At 38.0% G+C, this 12,356-nt stretch overlaps 1 protein-coding gene across 1 annotated transcript in view; it reads right to left on the reverse strand.

Moving 5' to 3' along the window:
- The window catches only part of LOC134419726 (ras and Rab interactor 3-like), a 149,949-nt gene that overhangs the window by 99,021 nt on the left and 38,572 nt on the right, over positions 1–12,356 (reverse strand). The window contains exons 3-4 of the mRNA XM_063159363.1: positions 2,341–2,417; positions 1,067–1,141 (exon numbers count right to left, since the gene is read on the reverse strand). Of these exons, the coding sequence (XP_063015433.1) occupies positions 1,067–1,141; positions 2,341–2,417 (152 nt within the window). The remainder of the gene's footprint in view (positions 1–1,066; positions 1,142–2,340; positions 2,418–12,356) is intronic.

The following is a 12,356-nucleotide window of genomic DNA, read 5'->3' on the forward strand; positions in this document are numbered from 1 at the left end:
TGGCATCCTCCACTTCATGACAAAACAAACACAAATATGATCTATTACCAGTCATACTGCTGCAGGAGCACAAACCTAAATGTGCTATCTGAACTCTTGGTAGCTGTTCAGATGCTCAGCAGAATGTGAGACAAAATGTAAAGATTTTATTAAGGATCAGTAGCCAGTAATTGGTACAACCAACTAGTATAAGTTAAATATGGTGTCTAAGGTGCATGCTGAATACTGAACACCTGGAAAGATCCCAATTGAGTATTTTAGTGTTCCCTTATTATTCTATTTGTTCTTCTACTGATGAGTGTAAGTTTATAACTCTGAGTAAAACCAGCAGGTATTTAGTACATTTAGTAACAGGAAAAGAGACTTTTAAACTAGCTACAAAAAAAAAAACGCAGGAGTTTTTCAGAACATGGTCACTCTTAGTTTTGTTTAAAAGCAAAAGTGGCAATTTTCATTTTGTGTTTAAAAAGGATTTAAAATCTACATATGTATTATGTATTTATTTTGTTCACCAAAATCATACATTTACAAGCCTTGTCACAACCAACTCAATTAGAATCCTAAAAATAATTTTGCAAAGTCCTCTCAAAATTAGGTAAAGCCATTATGTTACTTTTTTTTCTTGCATCAAAGATTTTTATTCTGAGTCCATATCCAAGGTACATACTTTTCTCAAAGATTTTCTCCTTTTTCCACTTTATGCCATGACCATGTATACTTCCTTTCTGCTTGCTGAAATGGTGGCAGATGTACAATAAGATTTGCATAGCCACCACAATAATTTTTCTATGATATCTTTCCTCAAGTTACTTTTCAAAAAAGGAGTACAATAATAAATCAAACACATCCATAACCCATACCTCTTCTAGTTACATGCCTCAGGTATTTAAGAGTGGGGTTTGCCATCCAATCTCATTAAATCTTTGATTTTGTTTTTCTTCTTGAGTGTGGCCAGAGAAACAAGTGTGCACAGGACACTGGTTAATTTTTTTTAATGGGAAATAATATATCTAAGTAATATTCTCTAAATAAATTTCTAAAAGAGTGATAATTTTTGTTAACATACCTCACAAATTTTCTCTAAGGATGGAACAAAGAAGTCATCACATACTATGGCCAAAGCATAAAACATATAAAGAGCCTGTAAAGAAAATACATTCAAGGAATACTTTAGATTTTTCCTGTATATGAAAAAAGGAAAAAAGGTAATGCAACCTTTATTCAAATTAGCAAAAGTATAGCTTCACTTTTTATTTCATTCCAAATTAAAATCTTCCTGTTGATAAATTTACAACATAAAACCAGATTTTTGAATGTAAGATCTCATTTGGAACATTTGTCAGACCCTAAGATATGAAAGGTACCACACTTTAAGAGAACAGGATGCCACAACACATGTCATATAATGAAAAGTAACAGCTAAAGCTACCAAGTTATGAAGTCATCTTCTATATTTTTAACTAATTATCAAACCAAGTAATTATATAGAAAGTAAAATCAGGCTGATGAACAATATTCAGGAAATATTTACACCTAGAAATAAGTAGGCTCTGGCCATGGATCACTGCACAAAAATGCTTACAAATGACCCTGGTTCCCTGCACAGGTGTGATTCTCCCACTGTGCTATGCAGCTTCATGTGCTGTGCCCATGCAGTGGGCTTGATCCTGCTGCTGTCCATCAAACACAACTCCTTTATACTTGACTTTCCCTGAGCTGGGAATGAAACAGTAGCCTGCAGACCTCACTTGCTTTGTTTTTTAATACAAGAGAAAATAAAATTCCACATGATATTTTCTATATTTCTTTAGGGTGGCTTTAGGGCTTTTTAAATTATAACTACAGCTGTTGCATAGAGGCACAAAAGAAAAGAAAGAGATTAAAGAAACTTCCACATCATGCTTGATGTTAATAATGAAGGAATCCCAAACTCTGTCTATATAATGTGAAATACAAGTCATGTGACCCATTCTGCCAGGATTTTATCTCCAAGAGGATGAATGCATAGGTACTGCAAATTCAGACTTGCATACTTTTCTTAAATCATGGAGTCATAGAATCATTTAGGTTGGAAAAGACCCTTAAGCTCATCAAGCTCAACTGTTAATCCAACAATACCAAGTCCACCACTATACCATGTCCCCAAGGTGTTACCCTTTAAGAAATTGTACTCATATAGATGTATTAGAAATACTGAAATCAAAGTATTAAAAAATTGCTGATATATACAGAACTCTACATAGTAAGGTCACTATAATAATTAACATGTTATTAAAAAATAAAATAGAATAAGTAACATAAAAGGAAAACAAGAAGGAAGCATGGTAGAGAACAACTTACAGCAATGATATGAAGCAGAATTCCTCCTTGCTGACGTTCTTTATTTGTAAATATATCTTCAGGAAACTCATTAATGGCTGGAAGAAAAACATACTTTTTTTTAAAAAAATGTACACAGCCTGTAGAAACAGAAGAATGAAAAACAGGGAAGCATCTGCAGAAACATATGACCAGACATAAGTGCCTCTTCTGATGTATTATATTACAGCTTGCCATTTCAGAATCTCTTTAGTGCTCTGTAGTTTTGAGACACTGTGTAATCACAGTTGACACTCTTACAGGAACACAGTACAGGATAATTCGCAAACTACTGGTCAAGATGCAGCAATCCGCAATGCTTTAATCTATTTTATATGTTTTATAAGCATTTTAAGATGCCAACAGAAGCACATATGCATGTAACAGCCACGTAGGTTCCTTGTAGTAATACACTGCTATATACAGTAATATAGTAATACCTAGTATAAAAAGTATCATTCCCTCTATGAGAATGGAATACCTTTCTGGAATAATACTGAAATACCATCAACTGTAAGAACTTATTGTTACAGTTACATTAGCTGACAAAAGCAAATTTTTTCAGAGAAGTTACTCCTTACCACATGAAATAATATATGGTAAAAAATTAGTAAGCACACAAGGCATGTGTTTTTTTAATAAATTCTGCCTTAGAAAAACAAATATTATCTGAAGTGATTAGTAACTAAAAATGCATTAAGGAAACTTCCATAATGGAAGAGAAGTGGGAGAAAAGACCCACATCTACAGCTGCTCCCACAATATGGTTGTTCTTACATCACTGGTTGAAATACCATGCCCCCGTGGATGTATTCAGGACACACACACCATTCACACTGCAACCCCCACTTTTTGCAGCCCTCTGTCTCCTCCATTCCAGCTGTGGCTGTGAGAACACACATAGAACAGCAAAGAACAGAGCCCTGGCCTGGGTCTCCAGCAATGAGAACAGGACCCTGCACACGAGGCAGATCTTTTCACATAACTGGATGCAAAGGTGTGCAGCTCCCATCACAGGTGCTTGTGCCAGAAGTGCCATCCCCTTACTGCCACCACACAGCAGAAGGAATATATCCCTGTTCCCCACCTTGGCAAACTGGATGTGCCATCTGGGAAGCTATTACCTACCTGGTCATCTCATTCAGATGACTGTATAATATTTCACAATACAATGTTAAAAACTGTTAAGGTAGTATAAACTGAAGTTTTAAGAAGCATGAATAAAAATCACCATTTTTCTAATCTTTCTAAGGTGACTTTACTTCTGTGAAATTAATACTAAATAGGAAATCAGAACTCCCGAGGACATCAAAGGTAAGAGCCAGAAAATAAAAAACAGGTGTAGGCATCTAATCACAAAACAAAAGCAAAGCAGCTTCACTGCAAACTGCCTTGCTTCCTAGACAGTGATAACAGTATGTTCTGGTGAGAACAGCATTAGTAATAAATAACTACTTGTAATGAACACCTGCTTGTCTCACAGAGGTATTACTACAAGAACTAACATGAAGACAGCTTTTCTCAAAGGTAATGCTCCTCTCTACAAAGAACTCATTGTGTGCATTTTTTCTCACAATGAGACAATTCAAAATCTTCTATAAAAGTCAGGGAAATTAAACAAAGCTCTGGAGCTTGGTAGACAAGATTTCTTTCTTAATGAAATGGCCACCTACCAGCGAGTTCCAAGGTACAGTATGGAGTTCTACTGTATAAACATTTGCTGTCTTTATGGCTTTATTATTCAAATAATCACAGGTTTGGTCTAACAACTATCTACAAATTCTGTATATCTTAGCTACATACACTGTTCTTTATTTACTAGCTGTATTATGGCTTTAGTATCTTGAACTATTTGTTTTTCTTACCTACTACTGTGATAACCTGGTTTCTCAGGAAAAAGCTGTTTGGATTCCCCTGGGTCCTATTTTAGGCCTGGGAATTCAACACTTAGTTGAAGGGGGCAGATTCCCTCATCTGTATAAGCTGACAGAGGGAATATGACATTATCAGAGTTTGAGAGAGCCGTCTGCCCTCGTGGTACATCTGATACGTGTGCACAGCAAGGCACTGCTCTGCTTCACACAGAGATATTTTCTCATGTATGGGAGATGGAGTTATCTGTCTGCCTGAGTGGGAGCTACATCTCCTTGGTTTCTACTGAAATGAGACAGAACAGATGGGAGGAGGAGATTAAATGAAGAGCAGTACATCTAATGGGGCTAACCTTTGCCAAAAAAAGGAGGGGAACATACACCCATCATCTTAAAACCAGATAGAAATACAGAAATATTTATCCTGCTGGTACTGTTGCAAACTCCTGGGTCCTGCAGCTCATCTTACCCAGCACACATCTCAGGAGGAAGGGAGGGCACCAAGAAAAAGCCAAGTCTATATTGAAATTGCCATCAATCTGTTCCCTCTCTCCAATCTTTAAGTGAGTGGGGAAACAAAAGCACCTTCTCCAGTTACGACTTGGAGGGGACGCCACCGCCTTCTTCTCTGAGTCACGGACATAAAAAAATCCTTGCTTATGGCATGACAGAAAGCATGATTCACCTTTGATAAAAAGCTCTGGCTGAGCTGTCTGTGGCTAAAGAGCTATACAAGGCATGCAAAGAGCATGCCTGAGAGCAGAATCCAAGAGCAGCTGCAGAGCATAAGCTCCTGCTTGGCTCCAGAGAGAAGAGCTGGCACGGAGCAGCTGGGGCAACCCCGGCGTGCCTGTGACACCTGCCCTGACGTAGGCTGTGAGCAGATTAATTCTGGGTACCCTGAGAGCATTGTTCCCACATGCCCTACCCATACCCTGACAGGCAGGCTGCCAATGAAGGGAAGTTTCAGAATCCCCTAAGCCTGACAACCATCTCAACAACCACGTGGATCTGTGGTTTTATAACCTGCCTTGACATGTGATTTCTTCACCTTATTAGCAGTTGATTTACTCACAACAAACATGCCAAGTCTTAACACCTGCTAAGTGTTCAAGCCTGCTACAACTCTTCAGGTTCTTCCTGACAGGGAAAACGGTTCTGTAGATTTTTGAAGGCTATGTGCAATCAGCTCTGCCTTTGCTTGAAGGGGGTTAGGCACATGATGTACACAAAAGCTCAATGCCCCTTTTCATGCCTACATCACGCTCCTCTGTCCCTTCAGGCCCTGCCATAGCTACAGATTCCAACGCCTACCCTGGCACTCAGGGACTGCTGATCATCAGACTCACCCAGAACAGATGTGTAAGGGGATGAAGGACAGACAGAATTCCACTTTTACACCTTAAATAATCATATTCACAAGCTAGCTTGAATACTTAAACTTTGTGTCATTTGTTTAAGCACTGCAAACAGCTTTAGGCACCTCTGTACTAAAGTATATTTCTGCTTGTGTGCAATTCCCTTCCCACATTCCAGATCCTCATCTTCCCCAGGTTTGATGTTGTGTCCATACACCTGTAGTTGTGTCTCAGTGACAGAGAACAAACTCATCACTGTGTGCAGAAGTGAGCTTCTTTGTACCTGCCAAGCAAATGCATGCATCATTACCTGGTGTCAGCAGCAAGATATCAACAGTTTGTGTGACAGGAGTTTTGCAACAGACTTCATGGTACTGCAAATTGCACTAAATTATAATTCCATACTGATCTGCTGCAAGATTTGATTGAACACCAAAAAATCATCACTCCTTCCAACAGCATCTCCCTGAATGCAAGGACCCTATATAAGCTGAGTCGCAATGAATAGGATAAGTATGTCTTAGAATTAGTCCTGCTTTTAAAACATTTGTGACTTTAGCTGCCCACACTGCTCTTCAAAATCAGGACACTGGGAAGATTTTGACAGAAAGATGGTTAGCAACTTGGAAAGCATCCTTCCATATTCCCTTTACCATGAATGTCAAAAGGGTCAGTTCCCTGTCATGTTTCACCTATTACTCCAGGTGCTGAAGTGGAACAGTCTCAGGAGGACAGCAATGACCTCTGTACATGTAGGCTGTGTCAGGAAACAACATAACACACTCAGCTAATCCTCTTGCACAACCTGTGCACTGTAAATATTGTGACAGTAATTGTGGACTTGAGAAAAGAATAGCAGGTAGCTTTTGCTCATAGAAAAGCATTGGCTTCAGTTATGTAATGTAGTATTAATACCAGAAACAAAGTAAAACCCTAAGATCTTACCATCACAGTGAAACTAGTTTACTCAAATATAAAATGTGTCATATGGAAGTCCTCCTTTTTAATAATACTTTCCTAAATTAGATGTAATGGATTTGAATAGCCATTAGAAAATCATATATGTGCCATCGTACATTAAAGTTTTTTGGGGTTTTTTTCCACAAGCTAACAGGCCCTTAACTCTAAATTGGCAGTGAAGAAAAATGGTACACTCAGCAAGCACATTTAACCATGAAAGCTGGTAACACACAAATCTTAAAAGGACCAAAGAAGAAATAATGAACAGATCACTGATCATGTCAGATGCCGTCTGGAAAAAGGAGGAATTACCAAGCTTTAAGCTCCCATTCCCATTAGACAGCTGTTTCCAGTTTTCTGTAGCAGGATGACTTGAGGATTTTCCCTCACGCTCAGTTCAGCTTTTGCTGCATACTAACCTAGGCAGTACTCGTACTGCAAATCAGGAATGGGTAACTCAAAGAAATACACATTTATTTGAAAAATTCTGCAAGGATGCTTCTCTAGAGATAACTCTTGAGTAAACTTGTCTCATGGATTATACCACCTAAGCAACAATAAGGCAACAATAACAATAATCCAAATGAAGAGCAATGAAACTATTTGAAACCACCCAACTTCTTTGAGAGGCATTTGTGCACCCATGTAAAACTGTGTGATGCCAAAGATCAAGCTTTCTATTTGCAGGCAAAGTACCATCTGGCAGGAGGCACACTAAGCATCCTCCTCCATACCCCTCACCTCTTAAACAGTAGAATTATGAACAAGTTTTCTCTCTCTGGTATATTAATTCAATTTACATTGCTCAACCAAAAGAGGACTCCCAAGTGCAATCATATGTGCAATGGAAAAGTAGCAGCTTATGAAGAAAATAACTGACTCAACTCCCAACCGTCAAATCCATTTAATATGATTGTAAAGAATGGTATTATTTATGAAATAGCCTTGAAAATTCTCTGTCATTATGAAGTTATGAAAATGTCTATACAAAACTGGATTAGTTACAATAAAAAGTAAAATTAATAGCTTATTAAATTCTAGACTTACATTGAGTTTCTCCTCTCTTTTATAAAAAAGTATTTTGACTCATTAAGTTGATCTCAAACAATGAAAAAGCACATTAAAAATTATCTATCAACCAAAAAATTAAAAGGCATGATGAAATCCCAGTTCATGATCTAGAGGACTCAGTGAGGACCCAAGAATACACAAGTACTGCAACATGAGGATGCATCCACACACCAGAAAGCAGCATTTCATGTATTAACCTTTGTGTTACTAAAAAAAAAAAACAAAAAAAAAAAAACACACACCTCTAAAAGGTTCCCAAGGTTTGAAATCATGTTTTGCTTGGTTTTTTTCTCCCTGGCCTCGAGACCATTCACACAATTTCTGAACTTTTCTAGTATCTTCTCTTATTACCAGTTTTCCACTAAGCATGAGCGTATTCTTCAAAATAGCACCTTAAGGACCCCAACCCTTTTATTTCACATGTCAGATTCCTAAACCAGGGTGTTAAAAAAATTTTCACCTTCTCCTCTTTTTCACTCACTGACTCATACTCTGCTTACACTACTCTGAGCCAAGGCTGGCAAAGCAGCTCAAACACTGCCAGGGTCCAGCAGTGGTGCAGCTTTTTCAGATATGACATGCCATTTCCAGGCTCTGGGGGAATAATTCTGGTTCTCAGGACTGAATAAACACCATGGAATAAATGTGAACAGTTTAAATGGTACTACCTCTTGACTGTCCTATGAATTAACTAAAGACGTCAGTTACCAGTAAATAATTGTGTCTTCCACGTGGAATTTGTCTCTACATGGAACTTCCCATTCTGAGCTTCACACATTTGACACTCCCTCTCCACCTCTCTCTCATTTTCTGCTTCCTCAAAGTCTAGTTTCTATGGTCTACAGCATCTTGTTTCATTTGAAGGAGAGAGCTCTTTGGCTGTGTCCTTTTTAAATACAGATAAAAAGAGACGTCCCTGGCAAGATCACTACCTTTTGGAAAAAGGATAATGACTGGATTAACAATCAGTGCTGTGACTCACATAAAAAGGACAGTTATTAAAAGGTCAGACAACTTTTCAGCCCTTCAGAAAAGAATCATTCCTTATGTTTTTCACAGGCAAGCCTTCCAGCTGCAAACAAGCTGGAGAATCAAACATCACACTATGAGGTTTTGGTATTCTCAGCTCAAGCTCAACGAGATCTTGTTTAGATTTTTTTTTACTCCCAGACTCAAAAATCTCTTCCAGAACTAAAGAATGGAAAGTATTTATACTAATTGTTCAGCCTAATCACTGAATAAATTCAGTTTATTCACCTCACAATAACACCAAGAAGATGCTGCTTTGTCTGACATGTCAATAGCATCTTCAAGGGGATTTCACTGCAGGTCTGTTCACAAACTATATTGCCAGGGGAAAAATGACAATCTGATTTCTGTAACAATGAGCTTTGAAGTCAAGCAGACAAACTGTAGCATGTCACTGAAAAGATTACAAAAAGTGTAATGTAATTTTAAGACACTGTGGACTAGTGATCCCCTTTGAAATGACCCACTCCATTTGGCACAAAAGGACACTTTTACACTTAGTGGGTATTAACTCCCCGGTTACAATATATTTTTTAAATACTTTAACAAATATTTTTACAGAGTATGCACTGGAGCTGTTCTTACATATATTGTTGCATTATGCCTAATGAATGGCTTGACAATCAGACCAGACCACTACCTCTTCCTTGGTTCCCAAAATGACTCTTATCAGCAGGCTGTATACAAGGAACAAGCACCAGAGAAGCTGCCCTTGGCAGATTTCCTCACACTACAGAATTTCATAGCAGGGAGAAAATCTTCCTTGTGCTGCTTGAATATGCAAGCAAGAGGGATCAGTTAAGTGAATTTAGTCCAAAGGAGAAATCTTTTCTGAACATCTGAAGACCTCATTTGCCACAGGGATGCGTTATTAGTCCATTCTAACATTATTCCATAGGTGCCAAATGAACAATGGGATCAAAACTGCCCTTAAAAAAGTAAAAGCTGGCTACCATGGAAGAGCTAATAAGAAAAACAATTACATTTAAGAACAGATATAAAAGAAGTGACAGGAAATAACATCTTTCTTTATAAAATATCACTGATCCTGTTCCATGAACACCTCTGCTTCAAAATGACTACAAAAGTACTTTTTCTGGGCAACAAAGTTCCTTCTACCCACCCTTCTTCAGTGAATAAAACTGGGTGATTACTACCTCCTTCCATGTATTGGGGACAGACCTCAAATAAGACAGAATATGGTCTATTACCTGCCAGGTACACCCTCAGTAGAAGTGACAACCACGTTCAAATGGCAAAATCACTGGCAAAATTGACAGGATCCAAGTCAGACCACAGGTGAAGTTTGAATTGCTAGCAGCCAGAAAAGCTACTAGGTTACTTGAAAATTGAACAGAACACATGTAGAAAACACTGAGATGAAATAATTAAGCAACCACAAGAGCTGGCACAGCAGCTATCATTCAGAACAGAAGTGCACTTTAAATGAAACTCTGCTATTGTGCCTTCAGTACAGTGAATGCATAATAATAAGCTTTTGAATCCCTTCTACTTTGGTAAAAGCTTCAGCATGGCTCATTTAAAAGCAGCTGTATTGGCACACACCATTCTTTTCCCCCAAATGCATAGAAAAAGAAACGAAATTTAATACTTAAAATATACCACATCCTAGTAGGAATTTCAACCATCTAGGAAAATTGTGACATTCTTCAAGTTGAAATAGCACAAAAACTATACATGGCTAAGATTCTACCAGGCTAAGATTAAGTTTAACAAATTGCTTTTTTAGAATCAAATGGGCATGAGATAGCCTAGGAACAGCAGACTTTAAGTCAGGCCTACTAAGACCAGAGAAAGGCATACAATGGGTATGCATGGGTATTGTTTACTTTTCTTACTTAGAAGCTTATCTTTCCAGATATAAAAGGAAAATTATGGAAGGCAGTTGTAAAAAGAACTAACTCAAACACTGATTCCACCCCTGCCAACTTAGGTTTGCTTCCAACAGTGAGTTTTCCTGTACTTCGTCCAAAAAACTCCTTTAACCAAGAGGGAACCAGTAAAATTCAAAGATGCTGCACTAAGGCAGAGGCCTTAAGGCCTCTTTGGTGACCTTACTGAGGCCAGAATACCCAAGACAGTTCAGCACAGGCAAGCCAATATTTTCATGGAACTCAGAAGCCCTATCCAGCCCTTAAAAAAAATCAGTCTGCTGATGCAACTGTGATCTCCTGGTTAATTCTCCAAATTTTGCTTTTCTCTTGGAAGATGAATTTTGGAAAATTATTTTAAGTTGCACCAAATAAGCTCCCTAAAAACTCCCCCAACAGTGTTAAAAACCTCTGGATGAAGTCAGGCTTTGAAGTCAAGCACTCAGTATAACTTTTGGTTCCATGTACCCCTTGGTGCTTTGAAAGAATCGTTTTCATACGGGAATCAGAAGCACAATAGTTTTTCCGTGTGAGCCCTGCTTATGTGGTATAGCCAAGTCTCATTAGTCCTTTGTAAAACATATCATATTTAGTTTTTTACTTTTTCTGAAACCATGGTCCTGAAATTGTGCAATTATGTAAGAACATCAGCTTTCACTTAAAAAAATCCTGCCTGTAGCTTTGTGTTTGTAGAAGAGGGCACAAGCCCAAAAACCTAAAAGATTTACAAAACCCAGAAGACAAACAAAAGAGACCCAGACTTGTTGTTTACATTTTAAACAAACACCACAATTTTGTAGGGCCAGGTTTACACTTCTTGAGCACACAGGATTACTAGCATTACTTCTCAGTTCACATGTTTTAGCTCAAAGTCACAAACACATGAGAGTTGCAGCATGCAGTCTCATAATAAAAAATGACATCAACACATTTCTTATGCCACAGATGAACAATCTGCTTCACCTTTCCCACATAGGTAATCCCATCCAAGGCAACCAAGACTCAACTCTCCAGCTCCTATGTCGCAATTCATTTACTGCATAAATAACTTTTCAAATGGCAGATTTGCACAGTCCTCCCCAGACAACATCCCTTGGAGCACTTTGTCATTACTCTAGAAACTCAGTGAGAAGCTGTAAACAGTCATGCAGTACTTCAAGAAAAATCTCTTAAGTTCTAGCCTCTACTATAAATTTCAATATCCTCATATTTGATAGGAAATCTGGTAAGTAAAAACCAGCTTCGTGGAAGATCTGGAGACTTCCACATACTAATACTGCCTACTAAGCAGCACTGGAGATTTCAGGAAGGGAAGCTGATTTATCTCCTAAATGCATAGTAGTTATTCCAGAATAACAGTCATATTGATGTAGAATAGAGGCAAACAGCAGAGAGTCCACTACTGGAAAGTAGTAAGATAAACATTAAAATAATTTCACAATCCAACATTACAGTCCTTCTTATGCTGTCTTCAATCACACAGAATGCTATTCCATGGCTACTTGGTATCTGTAAATAAATGTTGCAATAAAGCTCATATCAATTCACAGAAAGAAGGAGAGACAAACTCTACTTAGAGCAATACTAGATAAAGGGGAATGCAAGGCCAAAAGCCACTGAAGTGAAATGAGCAAAAGGAAGGAAATAAGGGGAAAAAGGTACATCAATTTAGTAATGTCACAGCCCAATCATGAAAGATCTGTACAGGCTTTTTTTAGACCTTAGAAGTGAAGTGTAGAAGAAAGTACAGTCAAACACAACACACACACCTCTCTTTAATCCAGCCAGCTCAGATACCATTAACAGAGAAACTACTG

Source organism: Melospiza melodia, chromosome 6 (genome assembly GCF_035770615.1).
Source record: "Melospiza melodia melodia isolate bMelMel2 chromosome 6, bMelMel2.pri, whole genome shotgun sequence".
Classification (NCBI taxonomy): Eukaryota; Metazoa; Chordata; class Aves; order Passeriformes; family Passerellidae; genus Melospiza; species Melospiza melodia.